This window comes from Onychostoma macrolepis, chromosome 04 (genome assembly GCF_012432095.1).
Source record: "Onychostoma macrolepis isolate SWU-2019 chromosome 04, ASM1243209v1, whole genome shotgun sequence".
NCBI lineage: Eukaryota > Metazoa > Chordata > Actinopteri > Cypriniformes > Cyprinidae > Onychostoma > Onychostoma macrolepis.
Window position 1 is genome coordinate 8,178,305 of NC_081158.1, and position 18,116 is coordinate 8,196,420.

The window sequence follows — 18,116 nt, forward strand, 5'->3', positions numbered from 1 at the left end:
TGCTATATGTATGCAATACATCACAAACAGCTGCATTACGCTTATCCATTTTCATATTAAAATGTTACATTGAACATGCTTAAAATTAATTTATATATTATATTAAATATTTTCTAAATAATTTGTAATAATATTTAAGGAATTATTATTGTTTGCTGTTAATATCCATGAAAGAACTGAAAAAAACAAAACAAAAAAAAACAATATATTGTATTCAACCAAATGAAATAATCAAATCGAAGTCATAAAAACATTAATTTAACAAGCCGTTTTTTTTCAACAGGATCAAAGAAAAGAAGATTGAAATAATATTGAGCTAGACTCCATAATGCCTGCTCACTTTTGCCCAGGCCTGACGAAAAATAAAATTCTGTAGGCCTATATAGGCTATACATTTTTGCCTCGCTACTGGCGGCGCTGCAAGTATAATTCAGGATTCCGTGAACTGCACACGGAAATATTTATTCCGTAAATAAACACAGCTGGCTTGCTCTGAAGGGGCATATTTTTTTAACGTAATCGCAACCTTCGCAATTTGACTCGCATTAAGCAATATCGCAATGTCGATTTTCCACATAATTTTTTATTTTAAATAAAATAATGGCTATTTTATTTTATTTACAAAATATTTTAGTTTGTCTTGTATATTTTTTTCATAAGATCAGATAACATTTTCGGGTGTCATATGGTCATGTTACAACGTGCCCCTCAGCTGTTACAATGTACCCCACCTATGTTGTCACATTTCACTTCCAATTTTTGAGGGTAAATAAAGAAAAACGTATACACTGTATTTATGAAACAAAGCGACATATTTATACTAGACAAGTGTGAAATTACTGTGGATAAAAAAATTATACTTTGAACATGAAGTGGATTTACACAATTTGAGAAAGTCAAAAAGTACCGTATTGACCCGAAAATAAGACGATGTTTTTTTCTTGGAAATACATCTGAAAAAACGCGGTCGTCTTATATTCAGGGTCTAGACTTTGACATGTCCGTAATACACCCACCACAATAGGTGGCGCCAAAAACGCATAAAACGAGTGTGCCATGAAATATGTAATGTAATGTGTGCTGTAAATGTCGCGAGTGAAAACAAAAGAAAAAGAAAAGCTTACAGCGGCATGAGTCGTGACTGTCATGTTAGCCTGATGGGAACAAACTTCCTCTGTAAGTGATTTTAAAACATAAGACAGTACTCAGATTTGAAGACTACAATAAGATTTCACGTCTACTGATAATAAAATTTTGGTAGGCTACTATGAGATGGATAGCCTAAATGTTATATAATTCAGATGGGCTACCTGTTATTTCAATGGTATATCAAAAAGTGTATATTTTTCAATGTCATTGTTGGTACATTTTACCAGTATTTACTATACTTTCAAAACAAAAATTAAAATAGAAAAAATATGCAATTTTAAAATAATTTAAGAAAAAATGTGTTTTACAGAGAGAAGACAAAAAAACAACAACAACAAAAAAAAGGTACATCTGGAAAAAGGGGGGGCGTCTTATAATCAGGGTCGTCTTATATTCGGGACAATACGGTATTACTTTGTGCCCCGCTCTCCCCTATCCTGCAGCCTTAACATAGATCCACATAAGAAAACAATCAATCGTACTCATTCAAATCCTTTTATAGCAGCGTTTCTCTTGCCCGTGAATACGGCTTCATTGGCAGCTCGCCAAGTAATTAGCTTTTCAGTGTGTTCATCTGACCCGGCAAAATAAGAATTTCAACTACTAGGTCTACAGTTAATACACAAAAAAGAAAAATTCAAAATAAATGCTTTGCTTTATAATGTATAAACTTTTCACATTTAAATGCTGATGATGACAGTGAAATCAGGGTTGTCTGTCATGTTTGTTTAGCGAATTCACCTTACTGATCTTAACTCCTCCTCCCACATTTCACCTTGAAATGTGTCGTCCCAAGGCAGCATATTCCAGTTTTCAGGCACAGCCTAAATGTAATTTGGCGAATTGACACTTTTCATTAATTTTCTCATTTAATTTAAATTGTGACAGTCGTAATACATTGTTTAATTGTGCAGGGGCATATTTTTGCCCCTTTGTCTTGAATTTATGGGGCATTTTTGCCACAATCTCTCGTTAATTTCTGATCCTGTTGTACTGTATTATATAATGTTTACAAGACCAACTTCTCCATTTACGTCAAAACAACTGTCACCTGTTCAACATAAAATAGAAACGTGAAACCTGTTCAACATGAAATATATATTATTCCAATAGTACTCTTTGTTGCATGCTTCAAATTCCTGAGGTACAGATCCAAAGTTTTTTATGCTGATTATGTAAAGTGTTCTCAATTTGCTTTCACTTTGTTTTAAATGTACAATCCCAATTACAGCATTATATATTATAGTATTACAGAATGATTCCACAGTAGTGTTACTGTAGTATCACAGTAAAATTACTGCATTTCCATTTACAGTATAATTACTGTTTTTTTTTTACAGTGTATATACTGTACGTTCATACAATTTATTTTCTACAAGTAAAAAACTGTCCTGTATAACACTGTAAACTACATTTTCTATCTAACAAAAATCACAAAGACTCTTGAACATTTGTCTTTAAAATACGCTTTTTAATTGTTCAAAATTTACTGACAAAAGTACGAATTGCAAATGTGTTCTAATTCATTCCTCGGGTATTTGTAACATGGCTAATGCTGAAGAGCAGAATGAAAATCTAAACAGAATAAAATCTAAAAATAATTTTTTTTTTTTTAACCATCTCTGTCACATGTTGTAGGAGCCAGGGAAACGAGGAGATGAGTAATTCTTCAAACAACACAGTCTTTAATGATCAACACACGTAGGAGTCACAGGAATGACATTTAACAGCCGACGTGAAGACAGGGAAACACAGGGCTTATAAACAGAAGGAATCAAACGAGGAGAACTGAAACAGGTGGGGAGCAATCAAACACGGGTGGAGACTAATGAACTCATAATGACACTACACGAGGAAAGGAACAGGAAGACCAAATATGGGCACGAGAGAAGGGGAAACACAGGAAGACAAGACTGACAGTCATCAGTTTTTGCATTTTATTAAAGTAATTTTGCCAAGCAAAGTCAACAAGCTCTCTAATGAAAGATGCCACAAGGGGATTCAGGCTGGTGCTTTTTGTCTGGACCCTTTTTCCAGACATCATGCTGATCCGTGACTTTGATCTGTGAATTTTGCACCATCAGGGTTATGTCTCAGAATGAATCTACAAGCACGAGAAAAAAAAAACATTTATCAAACCACTGTTTTCCCACCGTTTCAAAAAAGGGGTTACACCATAACACATCCACAATAGAGAAATGCAAACACACACTCATACACACACATAGCACCATGCTTGAATGCAATAATGTGGCATATTTTGCAAAAGCTGATACTTCAATACAATAAAATTTGGTAATATTTGCCAAAAATAGCTTTTTTTTTTTTTTTTCTAATAGTGATTTTATAATGTCTAAATATAAATCTAAAAGAAAGTTGTGAAATTTTCACAGATTTTAAGTGTTTTGTGTTCCAGCAGATGGCAGCAATCTTCCACTAAACTATGGCACATTTTTCATGTTATCACCATGTTTGAAAATGAGAACTGTATATCTTCTTTAAAATAAATTTGTCATAAAATCTTGCTATTTTATATAATAAGAAAAAAATACTTAATGAGGCAAATAAATGTAAAAAAAAAAAAAAAAAACAGAATGCCACAAATCTAGAGTAAATTAGGCAATATATTGAGTGATGTTACATATTTAAAAAATGTAGAACATTATTGTTAAAAAATCACATTTTACTCTCTGGAGTTTCTGGAAACAACAAGCCTTTTTTCAGTTTAGACAGGTTGGCTATTACAACAAAACCACAGTACACACTGCATTTACCTACTGATACAGGTTACATCCCTCATCTACTTCATTGTTGGTTAATATTAGAATGCTTTTGAATTATTTTATGATTATCTTTGAATGAACTCAAGTGTACTGGCGGCGTCTTCCTGGTGCTGCACACTGAATACATAGCAGCAGCCAAACAAGACCACAAATGCTGACTGAAAATCTGTGAGCTCGTGTGGTCAAATGATAACTCCGCCCTCCACTGTCACAATCCATTTTTTGGAATAGAGAACAGAATCCCCTGTAACAGATACCATCATAGTAGTTTTTTAATAAGAGTATAAAACAAATTTATTGTTAGAAATTATGATTATTGAGACCGTATTTTCCAATCATCACCATGATGAAAAATCGTTTTTAAAATGCTAACATATCACCATAAAACGACTGATACAATTTTCAAGCCAACAGTCAATCAAGGGCATTGATGTTTTGTTGGAAAACTGTTGTTCAATGCCAATAAACAGTATTAAGTATTTTAAATGACAATTCACATTTACATATTTATTACTTTCAGACATAAGCAGAAAAAAAACAAACATGATTAATTGCAATTGATTTTTTTTAATCAATTGACAGCCCTATTTAAAATATATTTATATAGAAAACGGTTAATTTAAATTGCAATATTACTAATTTACTGAATTTTGGAATAAATAAATGGGGAGGATAAGAGCTTGTGATGGTAGGTAGGTAGGATGGTAGGATTGGTTGCTGCTTCTTTCAAATAGCCAACAGAGAAGCCAGTTAGTGTTGTGAATTAAATTAGACTAGTAATAGTGAGAATGTTTAGTATTATGTTTAATTAATTGTTTTCAATAATGACGAGAGAAAGTTTATATAGTCCGAGAATGAAAATGTTGATCTTGAGGAGTATAACGGGCGAATCATCGCAGTGAAAGCAGCAGACTGAGCAGCACAGACAAACAGTTAAGTTACCATGTTAACAATGAAGTTATGCACTGAGCAAAACATCATTCAGTCCCAGAGACACACACGTCGTAGCCAAGTTTATTAGATCCCGGTGTGATCTGCGGTGATTTTATAGGATTGCTAAAATCGTGCAGTGAGTCTTGGGCTTTAGAAGGACCTTCATCCCTCCGCATCAGTCCCATCCATGCTTTCCTCAATTTGTGTTGTGAAAACTGAGGCAGCGTGTGGTTGTTTACAATTAAAGCAGCAGTAACACCAGCTATATGCTTTAAATCTGAGCTAATAAAGCCATACATGTTGCATAAAATAATAGCAGCCTGTCCAAACTGAACAACAGCTGTTATCCATCTGTCCTCTGAAGAAAAGTGAGACTCAAGAATTTTACCATTAAAATTATGGTTAAAAAACATTACAACTCCCCTAGAATGAGTGTGAAAATAAAGTTTTACCTCCCACTGTGCTGAACGAATAGACTCATCATTAAAACTAGAATGAGTTTCTTGCAAAAAAACAAAACACACAAAAAAATCTTTTAGTATTTTAAAATAAAATAAGGGTTTTCCTTTAGTAAGATCTTGAATTCCCCACACATTAAGAGAAAAACACACACACAAAAAGTTAATAGACATTGAACAAAGGCAGAAGGATAACTAATCAATAATAGAATTAAGTACAAAACCAATGTGAAGGGCATCTGTGCCCGATCTCTGCAGAAGCATCTAATTACACCAAGTGTAGCTTGACAGACATGTGAGGACAAAAAGGACATCTTTGGAAAGAGGTTTCCTAAATTTCCATGTTTGAGGACTCAAATAGATGCCTCCAAATTTTTGAAAGGGGGTTTTCTGGAAGTGGTAAACAATCCTCTTCAGAAGTGAGTTTATCATAATCATTCACATGCTTCAATTTGTCTCAGGTCATCTTTTGGCAACACGTGAAGGCTAGTTTCAATCACATTTTGGGACACATCTGGTTCTAAAAGGCTAAATTAAAGTAAATATTCTCAACTCAAACTTAAAATCAGTACAGAATCATTAATATGTTTATATACTTGTATCAGTAAAGCATAAAAGTAAGGAAGATCAAATAAGATGAAGATTTGCATGAAGGTTTGTGAGAGACAGACAAGTTGCAACTACACAGCACACAACTTCTTGGTGCTTTTGATACAGAAAAAAGCAATAATTTTTTAATTGGTCACACCACAAGGTGCCTTTGCTGACACAAGGAATGTCTAAATAAATAAATCTGGAAATAAATAAATGTCGACATAATGCATAATTAAATATACAAAATTATGTAAATGTATGAATAAACATGGAAATAAATAATTGTGGGAATAAATGTTGTCATAAATACATGAATGAATACATTTGGGAAAATATAATAATACATAAATAAGGAAATACAATTATAAATATTATTTTCTTATATATTTCACCCAGAATAAAACTCCGAATACCACTGACATATGTTGTATTATTCGTATGTGTTTAAATATCTGCACTTTTCCTGATTCAGATTCAGGAATTCGCAGCGCGTGAACAGGACTTTTATTTTGATATGGTGGCGTGACGTCATAAGGCTGCGCCGCGCTCCTGCGTCTGAGTTTCAGCTGAAGAGAGGTTTGTGGTCTTCATCATTTAAAGTGTTTGAATTCATACAAACGCGTTCCGTCTATTTTATATGGTTTACAAGCGAGGTAAAGTTAATCATTATTGAATGTAACACTGTAATATTTTATAGTGATGGTGAAATGAAGCTTTGCGAAGCACCGAGGCTTTCTCCTCAACTGTATCGTAAAAAGGTTGCTTACTCGAAGCTTTTCGAGACGATGCACACTAACGACATCTTGCGGTCAAAAGGTGCAAAAAGCTGCCTTTGCGTCCCAGACGACTCTTTCTGAACAGTTTCAGATAATAAATCAGTTTGTGCTTTGGAAACCTGTATAAAGCAAAGAAAGTATTAAGTCTATATAAATAAGTCTTTTACATATCAGTCATTGTTTTACACAATATATGAATAAACGAGTGAATAAATTTGTGGGGGAAAAAAACAGGCAAGCAACTTAGTTACATTTAACTAAATTACATAATTTAATTACAAAATAAATGTAACCTGTTAGTTACTGAGAGAAAAAAAGTGTAATTAAATTAGTTACTTATGAAAATGTTAATGATTACAAAGGGGATTAGATCTGAATATTTCCTCTCTGACACACACACACACACACACACACACACACACACACACACACACACACACACACACACACACACAGTTTTATTTCCTATTAGGATTTATGTATATGCTTTTTTTGATTAAATGGTTTTTTCTTTCTTTCTGTTTTCCAGTGTTTCCTGTCGTAGCAATCCAAAGATTTGATTTCAAAAACAATATCATAGCTTTTAAATTATATCGTATGATTTTAAATCTGAATTTATCCTCAAAACGATCTCAAAGTAAAAAGAGGTGTTAAAATCTGATTTCGTGGTGGCTGTGCTGTAAAATTAAATTATTATAATCTTAATTCAAGCGATGAAGGGTTTTAAGAAGTCTGACAGTAATCAGTGTTAAATGTTAACCCTGCCTGCTTTAAATGTTTCAAAATTATTAACAGTTGAAAACATTCATTGGAAATTTAGAAAATCATTCAAAAAGTAATTAAATGTAATCAGTTACATTAATAAAGTAATTGAAATAGTTACACTACTTATTATATTTCAAATAGGGTAACTTGTAATCTGTAACCTATAACATTTCTGAAGTAACCCTCCCAACACTGGATATATGATAAAAAAATAAAAGATGATTATCATAGAGTGGTTAGCTGGAGTTATTGTGAAGCGGGGGTTAATGCAAAATGAACATGCACAAAACTACACGTGCAAATATTTATTCGCATTATGATTTATTCTTATCAAAGAAGTGAGTGATACTAGAAACTGCAGTTTGCGATATTTGAATCAGAATACGAGGCAGTTACGTGGTTGTGTGCGGAAACAAAGTTTCGGACGTCACAGATCACGTGGTTTTGGCAAAATGAATCAAGCTCCGGTACAGCGCTTCACTGCGAGATGCTTCGTTTTTTGATACAAGCTTCGAAGCCTCGGTGTTGAATGTCACGTAAGGGATAATCAAGGCTAGCTGTGCATTAAACGATTTGAATGCACGACGTGGAGGCGAAGAACCACCCGTCGCACAGCGGAGTGCATTCAAATCGTTTAATGCACAGCTAGCCGTTGATTATCCTGTTTATGCCATGGTCATTTCCCAGCATTCACATATTAAAGATGTTAATAATATTTGCGCCGCAATATTTGACCGAACGATAAAAATGACGGTTATTTTCGTCTGTATTACTATTCAACTGTAACTGTATGTTACTATGGTTACCAATGTTTATAGGAAGCGCATTAAAATAGAACGTGATTAAACTGACCTGGAACTACCTGTGCAGTTAAACGAATTTAATCAACACCTGCCAGCCAATCAGAATCCAGTATTCAGACAGACCATGGCATAAATCACTAATATTTGATCTAATAATGAACGTTATTTTGTGTGAGTAAAGCGGATCCACACAGCGTCTAATTTCACTCCCTGAGTAGTGATTCAGATCATCGTAAACACGCAATTAGTGATCAGTTGAATCAGTTGCTCCACGAAATGATTCAGTGATTCGAATCACTCGAATAATCATAACATTTTCACTTAGGGGTGTACTTTTGTGGTCCGCGGTTTAGACATTAATGGCTGTGTGTTGACTTATTTTGAGGGGACAGCAAATTGACACTGTTATACAAGCTGTACACTCACTACTTTACATTGTAGCAAAGTGTCATTTCTTCAGTGTTGTCACATGAAAAGATATAATATAATATTTACAAACATGTGAGGGGTGTACTCACTTCTGTGAGACACTGTAGATTAATTAGATAAGGTAAATTATAACTCAAACTTGATATTTTATTGGGGCACAGCTGATTTTAACTGGGGTCTAGCAACGCCCATGGTGACTACCATCTTTGTTATGGAATACACTTGTTGGTTCGCTTTGAGTTCATTATTTTAATGAACATGTTTGCTTTAATTTATATATAAGACCTGAGGGAAGTATCTGTTGTTTTCAGTATGGCTATAAATGTAATGCAAAATGATATTCAAACTCACATTAGACACTTTTAACATTGAATAAATCACATTGTTTATCATTGTTATAGTTTGTTTGATGTTGTTCCAGACACAATGTCACAGAAATAGAAACCGTTTCTAAAATAGAGAGTTTGCGTGTTGCCATCACGTCTGGTTAGGAGAAAAGCTCAGATTAACATGGAAAAGATACCTTTTATCGTGTGTCGCGGCATCGTGTGTAGTTAGGACACGGTGTTACTGTTGTTGCCAGAGAACGCAGTTTCAAGCAAAAAAAATTTTTTCCTGCTTTGGTACTCAAAACGTTTGTTCTCAAAAAAACTCAGTAGGCTTGGATGCATATTCATTATGTTTTGTCTCAGAGTGCTGTCGTAGTTTGTTTGGTTTCAAAACTTCATTTGATAAGACGAGCATAGCTGTCCGTTCCCTGCTCCCACACATGTGAAACCTAGCGCTAGTCGCTGCTATAATTTTCTTCGTTTAGGTTTATTTTGAGACTTTTCAGAGTCAGGCTTACTTAGATGAAGAAACGTCTGTATTTGTCCTTTTCAGTAATGCTGTTGACAATCATTTGTCCAAACACACAGAAAAACTCCTGCTGAAGCGACTGAGATCCACGTGACACTATTATAAAGATGGCATTTATTAAAGACCAGAGTGAAGACATGAAGATTGAAGAAACATTCAGAGACAAACATGAGGATACTGAGGAACAAACAGGTTGGTTTTCATTCTCAAAGTTGAACTATTCTATGAACTTTCCTGTACATTTTCTCCATTGATTTGCCTTTGGCAGGTATTTTTGTACACTGTGCCCTCCTGCAGCTTTCTTTTTTGAAAGGATTTTCTACTCTTATTTTAGTGCTCTGGTTTAAAAATGTCTTTTAAAGAATTGTCTCATTTAATATTTAAATGTTAATGTTCACTGCTAGGATTGAGTAACATATTTGCATATGAAATGGAGAAATAAAAGTTGTCTAACTTGCTATGATGTTATGCTGATGTATGCAAAATAAATTCTGGCGACAGCAGTTGCTTTCACCCGTCTGAATGTTAGTCGGCTAAAATTTTATATTAGTCTGTAAGTCAAAATGGTTTGTTTCACTGACAGAGAGATCATTAACAGCTGGTCCTTAAGGTAACTACGGTATATCGGGCAGGAAATCAACACATTTGCTTATCATTCATTAACCTCAATTATGGCTTATCATTTGAAAATAAGTAGTGGCACTCGCTCTAACTTTAACCTAGATAATTGTGCTATTAGGGTGCATTTCCAGGTGCTTACACAGAGTTTGGAAGCTATTAGCGTGTTTGCTGCATGACATGGAGGCGCCAGCGTGATTACTGACATTTTTTTTATGCCATCAATTACGCAGATAAGAGGAAAACATCATTCAAAACTGTAAAGGATCTATTTTATTTGTGTACTCGCAATATCAACAAAACGTTGTACTTTTGAAAATAAAGTAAACAAGATGAAATTCACATGGAACTTTACAAAATACACCTTAAAGTGTTAGTTCACCCAAAAATGAAAATTAGCCAATGTTTTACTCATCCTCAAAGCATCATAGGTGTATATGTCTTTCTTTTTTCAGACAAGTCCAATCGGAGTTCTATTAAAAATAATCCTTGCTCTTTTAAGATTTAGAATGGGAGTAGGTTGGTGTTTTTGTTCAACAGTCGAAAAGCAGTAAAATAAAGCATGTGCATCCGTAATAAAACATGTGGGGTGAAGAAAGGCCTCCTGTAATGAATTTGGAAGAAAAATATCCATATTTAAAATGTTATAAACACTTTTCTCTCACTTCTGCTGACTGTCATACACGGAAGCTGTTCCTAGCGGATGACGTAGGATGCATGCGTTGCGCACATCTCTGAGATATGCTAGTCTCGCGAGTTCTAAGTTCTAGCAAAGGAAGCAAAGTTTCCTCTGGACAAAAGTCTCCTCTGGGCTTATATCGAACTCCTCCAACATTTTTCTTTACAAATCCTCGTTTTGTGCTTCTAATTCGTGACCGGCATTTTGTTTTGCTGTCTCTGCTCTGTGCTTCCGCGTTCGTCATGAATCACCGGCGCATATGCAACGCATGCGTCCTGCGTCATCCGCCGGAACGGCTTCCACGTATGACAGTCAGCGGAAGTGAGAAAAAAGTATTTCTAACATTTTAAATATGGATATTTTTCTTACAAAAAACGCATTGATTCAGTACAGGACGCCTTTATTCACCCCCCGAAGCTGAGTGAGGCACGTTTTATTACGGATATGCGCACTTTATTTGACTACTTTTGGACTGTTGAACAAAAACACCCACCTACTCCCATTCTAAAGCTTGGAAGAGCAAGGATTATTTTTAATAGAACTCCGTTTGGATTCATCTGGAAAAAAAAGGCATATACACCTAGCATGCTTTGATAATATAATAATAATAATAATAAAACACATTTTCCAAGGTTAAAATAGACTAAAACTGCAGGGAAATTAAAGGGGTCATCGGATGCAAAATTTAAAGCAGCATGGGACTAAAAGAACGGCTTGCTGAAAACAGAGCTGATTTTGACAGCGTAAAGGTGTTTTTTACACTACCATTGAGAAATTTTAACCAAAGTATGTTATAGACTTTTCATTAAGACCCTAAAGAATCATATCAACTTGTGGAAAATGGGCATCCGATGACCCCTTTAAAATGTCTGTCAACGGTATTTTAAAATTTATAGGAATATTAACTTGGACAAAGTTAAAGACTTGGAGGAAAAAATAATGTTGTAATTCAAAAATTCGAAAGAATAAGAACACCAATGATTACAATAGGTGTCTGCCTTCAGTCCTTGGTGCCTAATTAATTAGATCCTCTGGGTCAAACTGTTTTTATTTTATTGATTTTTTTAAATAGAGGGTTTCAATGCCAGCTTGATAGTTTTTGAGATGTCCTAAAAAAGTGAAGAGTTAGCAATATTAAGAAGGGTTTCTTAGATTACATGCAACACCTCTTGCAGTTGCTTAGTGGTTATAGGATGCAGCTGTATGTTAGTTTTGACATTTATGTGTTTGAATGTTTTGATGTCTGTTGTTAACTTTTACTTATTTATTACCTTAGACTTGATGGCTCCGAAAGAGAAGAGTGAAGTACTGAATGAAATGGAAGATAAAGATCATGATTTCATAAATGGAGAAAAATCCTTTAGTTGTTCACAGACTGAAAAGACTTCCTCAAGAAAAAAGGCTCAAAAGACAGGAAGAAGTTATTTCACCTGCCAACAGTATGGAAAGGGTTTCAGTCAAACAGAAAGTATTAAAAGACACATGAGTATTCACACCGGAGAGAAGCTATACGCATGCCAACAGTGTGGAAGGAGTTTCACTCAATCTAGACACCTTGTAGTCCACATGAGAGTTCACACAGGAGAGAAGCCTTATGCCTGCCAACAATGTGGAAAGCATTTCAGTCATAGAGTAAGTCTTAAAAGACACATTAGAATTCACACTGGAGAGAAGCCATACACGTGCCAACAGTGTGGAAGGAGTTTCACTCAACATGGACAACTTGGAGTCCACATGAGTGTTCACACTGGAGAGAAGCTTTACAAATGCCAACAGTGTGGAAGAAGTTTCAACCGGAAGGGAAACCTTAAATCCCACATGAGAATTCACTCTGGAGAGCAGCCTTTCACATATGATCAGTGTGGAAAGAGTTTTGATCAACATGAAATCCTTGAAGTCCACATGAGAACTCGTAGAGAGAAACCCTACATATGCCCTCAGTGTGGAAAGTGGTTTAATCATAAAGGACGCTTTGAAGACCACATAAGAATACACACTGGAGAGAAGCCTTTCACCTGCCAGCAATGTGGAAAATGTTTCCGTCAAAAAGGAAACCTTGACAGGCACATGAGAGTGCACACTGGAGAGAAGCCGTTTATATGTGGTCAATGCGGAAAGAGTTACAGATATAGCGCAGGACTTAAGTACCACATGAGGTTTCACATATGAGAGGGCTGTATTTTTTAACGTTGTCAGTGTGACATAAGTCTAGGGCTGCAGCTAACGATTATTTTTATAGTCGACTAATCTATCGATTATTTTTCAATTAATCTATTTATTTTATTATCAGTTGATGAATTTAGTTAAACTATCAAATGATAATAGTAACTTCTGCTATTAATCTTTTAATATTTTATTCAAACTTTCTCATAATTAATACTTTAAAAAATAAATAATAACAACAAGAAAGACAATAATAACAAAAAAAGGGAGAAAAAGAAAGAAATAATAACAAACAATTAATACAAAAAGAAAAAAGAAAAGTGCAAGGAAGCAAGAAATAAATAACAACGAAAGAAAGGGAATTACAGGGCAGTGATACAATACAATCAATAGAAATGCACATTATGGCTGCATTCACAGTTACTGTTTGGGACTGACAGCAGTTGCTTACAGGTGGGCTCATTTATTTAAAAACGGGCTGCTACAGATATCTGTATGAATGAACAGCCGAAGTCACAACCGCATTCAGGACACTAGAGCGACAGAATCAAAAATGGCGTCATAACACCGGGAAGTTTTAATAAAATAAATGAGCCCAGTCGAGGCTTGTCAAATCCATCACACAGTTAAACAACTAACAATGACTTTAAATGCTTTGTTAGCGAATGCGTAGAGTGCATTTGGTGCTATGCAGTTCTGATGGTCGTATAATAATAAAATGCTATATTAATGCAACTCTGTGAAGTGATGTTGCCAATGTTGCCATACTAGCCTTTACCTTTGGTTCTAGAGTCTTGTTTTGTGTTAAACATGGCAGAAAAACAGTCTTAAGTAGGGATAACTGCAGGCTCCTGCGATGGGCGTGGTTAAGGTGTGACGCATCGTATTTTCATAATTGACGTAATAGATGACGTCGACGAATCGCTGCAGCCCTACATGAGTCATGTAATAACACCAGAGAGAAGCCTTTGCTGTGCCATCACTGTGGAAAGACTTGCAGAAACAAGACAATCTTGAGGTTCACAGAAGCACCACTGATGTAGTTCAAAATAGCTGAGCAGTGGATTTGGGCTTGGTTTACACCTGGGTTTAAAATGTGTTTTGTTTGGTCGGATCACAAATAGACTGTTCCTGTATCACTTCTGTCCCCATTTTTTCAAGGGGAGGTTTTTTTTTATGTTCTATTTACTCATTTTATTTGATGATGTAAAGCACATTGGTGTTGTAAATGGTGCTATATAAATAATTTAAACTTGAAACTTAAATGCATGGGATCTTTCAGATCTTTCGATCAAATGAATAAAATATGTTTGCACAATTTACTTATAAACGCAAGTCTAGGGCAAACCACCAAAGAGGGAAAAATAAAATGAAGACGACTTAGTAAGCAGTGCTGGTGAAAGTGGAAAAGAATCAATAAATTGAAAAGGGGAGGAATTAAAAATTATAGTGTGATTTAAAGAGGGGTACGGTGTAAAAAAGTGTGATTGCATTAACAAATGAGTTGAAACAAGCAGATGAGATCAAGTGTGCAAAAGTATTTCAAGATGGAGCATTAATGGTAATATGTAATAGTGAAGTTACACTCCAGTGTGTGGAGTAATAAGTGGGGTCCCATTAAGTGTGAACATGGGAATATAATGGGAGGAAATGTAATGAAAGCCAAACACTTACAGATAACTAATGTTTTGTCACCTGAGCTCTTTCTTCTTGTCTGTCTGTCATGTTTGTCTTAAGCCCAAGCCATGCCATCTCTGTTGCTGAAGACTGCAATGGTGCTACATTTTGATTATCATCTTTTCTGTCACATAAAACATCTGGGCCCGAATTCACAAAACATTCTATCTTTCCACTAAGAGTCCTAAATAGCAGTAAAAGTTTTTTCTTAAAACCTATTCACAAAGCTGCTGAGACAAACTTTTACTAAGGAATAGAGAGAAGTCTTAAACTCAGAGTAAGGGGCGGGGTTGAGCTTGTTGCTATGGGTGATGTCAGTATGCTGATTAACTACTCACACAGTGATTGGCTGATAGTCTCTGTAAGAGATTTATTCATGGAAATATTGTAAAGTGCGATATGATGTCGCATTCCAATAAAGCTTTCAAAATGCAGGTTAAGTCTCACTATTTAAACAAGTATATGCTCAACTAATTGTCAGCCTGTGTGCTTCTTGTAAAAAAAAAAAAAGTGTGAATATGCATATAAACAGCCTTTTAATTAACAGATTGGAATAATCATGGCTGATAGTAAGACATGCAAACATAAAAGAAAACCAAACTGGGCACAAGAACATCTGTTACTTCTTGCCCAACTGGTTAATGAAAACAAGCATATAATCAAAGGGAAATCTGGAGTTGGGATAACCTCCAAAACCAACGGTGATACCTTTTTAAAAGCTCATTATTGTTAAATGTTTCTAAAATGTTTACGTTCCAAGGCAGATTGCCGGCAACAGCCATTTTAGGATAGTTTGTGGTATGGTCTTAGTGACTTAGGAGTCCTCTTCACTACTCCTAACCTTTCACAAATTTAGGAGCTAGTTTTAGTGCTTAAACGCTTTGTGAAATACTCTTAGGCTGGCCGCATACTAGAGGATATTAAGGCCGATTCGCAACTTGTCGCAAGCAAATTTTTTTGTAATTTATTTATTTTTTTGTCCAGAAATCCTCTATTGTGTGGGGTCATTACGATTATTCACTGTGAAACAGAATGGGCGCCAGGAGATCCAGCTGACAACGTTGATTGTCCTCTCTTTGTTTTTCTTCTCTAGTCACGTTTGATCTCGCGAGTGTGAAATCGTTCCTACAATCATCAAGTGCGTGGTCTCGTGATCTGGTCTAAAAATCTAGTGTGTTGTTTCAGAGGATTATAAGACTAAAAATCGGTTGAACAGTCTTCATGTCTGTGGTCTCCCATGGTTTTAAAATCGTTTAAGATTTGAAAATCGTCTAGTATGCAGCTAGCTTTAGAGCAAAAATTTTGGAGTCCTAAATTTAGGACTGACACACCCATTATTTTTAAGATTTTGTCCTAAATTGGCGAGTTATGAGCTACTTTTAGTCTTAAGATGTTTTGTGAATACGTGCCCTGATCTTACCTTTCAATATTCATATCTAATTGTGGTCCACTGATGAAATGTGTGTGTAATGCTTGGTGCAAATTTCAAGTATATTAATGTCATTAAACTCGATCCAATGTATGTGATTTACAACTGAATAGCTCTGCAATGCATTAAGAAAAAAATATTGCCTGAAACCAAGGTGTTCCTATAAGTTTCTTTTATTTTACATTTTACACAATAATAATAACAAACTAAATAAATATGTTTTCTCTGATTATTTTAACAATTTGGCTTAGTGCAGGATTATGGTAAAACTAGAAAAGTGTACTCTTCCACTTAAAACTTGAGTAACAGCTTAACCTGAACATAAAAACAAAACAAAATAAGTTTCTACTTAATGGAATAGCAGCATTACCGCTAAACCTGAAGAAGAAGAAAAATTGCAAGGCACTTTCATCAAAGGAGTCCAGTTCTTAAAGTGCTTTAATTGAAGCTGCTACAGGAGATTTTCACTTTCAGTCATCTATACTATTACTCTAACTTTGAAATTAAGGCGAGATTCTTTTTGAGGAAAATCAGCATCTCTGCCATGTTAGAGGACAGCCGGTTCCTCTTCATCAGTGACATGCACTATGTAGAATTATTACCTAATTCATCTGATATGCGATTCCCTGATCAATCCTCTAATAGAAACGTGAGGAAGAGGTCAGATAAAATAAAGGTTGATTTTGATGATTTTTTAGTTCAGGGACTACAAAGGGACTGGAGTAGGGAGGTCAAGAAACAGGAGAAGAAGGAACGTCGCAGACGGGCCCAAGAGAGAGCGAGAGGACCAGAAAATCATCTTCAAGATGAAGGCAATATTGAGACTGATGAGAAAACAGGAAACGACAAATAAAAGAATAATGAAATTAATAAGAGAGATGATTGAATTATGTGATTATTCAGATGAACTGCAAAAGTTAACAAATGATTTAGAGACAGTGAAACTCTAAAACTCCTGTTATAAAAATATGAGTGTTGAAAGCTATGTATAAATATATCTTATGTCGAAACCATAGATGATTATAATCTTGTAGGTTTAACGGTTATATAAGTTGCTGCGCTTATTTTGTAACATAACGGTTACAAGTAAGAGGATGCACTTTGCATTTCCATGCAAGGTGGAACCTTTAGCTAAACCGTGGCATAAGATGCTCTTAACACCTGCTAGAGGTGTTATATTGTGGTTTAGGTATATAGTTCTATATGTTGCTTATGTTTGAAAAAGGTGTCATAATTTTTCCTATAGTTTAAAATAGAACTAGACACGCTTGCTATCTAGAGATGTTGTAATATTTCCTTCTGAACTTTTGACATTACTTTTGTACAGACTCTGACATAAAGGTCATGTTTCCTGCCTGGGATGGAGGAGGCAGTTACAAGCGGTGCAAGAACTATATAAATGCTTGTTAGACTATATGTCAGGGCCGACACTTCGTGGTGAAGACTATTCGCTGTTATTTTATTGTTATTTGCTTATGAGTTATTTGTTTTTTAATAAAACGAAACCAATGCTTTGGTGATTCGTTAACCTTTTAAACAAGTCTCTGAGTGATTAATTAATAATAATAACTCGTTATCTGAACCTGAATATATTCTAAACGAGCTCCCAGAGGTACGAATTTGACTGGGCCAGGACGGTCACCGGCGGGGAAGCATCCGGAATCATTAAAAGCATCCATCCAGATAAGAGGTAAATATGCATTCGCTATTTATGAGGTACTTATGGATGATGAAGATGTGAATAATGGATTTTTGGGTCTTTTAACCGGTATAGAAACACAACAACTAAAGAGTCTCTCACTGTCCACACTTGTGCAGGGGGCACAGAGAAACTTAGATGCAATAACAGCCAGTGAGGGAAATTGTGTAGCATGTGCCACTATAGCACTTGCATTTAATTAAAAAGACTTTGTAGGTGGTCACGAACCTCGTTGTAAATCTTCAGTATAGCAGTTTCTGACAGGTAGTGTCATGAGGGCAGAACTTATCTTGGCTCCAAAAT

The 18,116-nt window shown here is 35.2% G+C and overlaps 1 protein-coding gene across 1 annotated transcript; it reads left to right on the forward strand.

Annotated features, from left to right (window-relative positions):
• Positions 1–5,797: 5,797 nt before the first annotated feature.
• On the forward strand, positions 5,798–17,537 carry LOC131538785 (gastrula zinc finger protein XlCGF8.2DB-like). Its single transcript, XM_058772903.1, has 3 exons — positions 5,798–6,493; positions 9,608–9,740; positions 12,122–17,537. The coding sequence occupies exons 2-3, from the start codon at positions 9,656–9,658 to the stop codon at positions 13,012–13,014; spliced, it is 978 nt and encodes a 325-aa protein (XP_058628886.1). The 5' UTR covers positions 5,798–6,493; positions 9,608–9,655; the 3' UTR covers positions 13,015–17,537.
• The last annotated feature ends 579 nt before the right edge of the window (positions 17,538–18,116 follow it).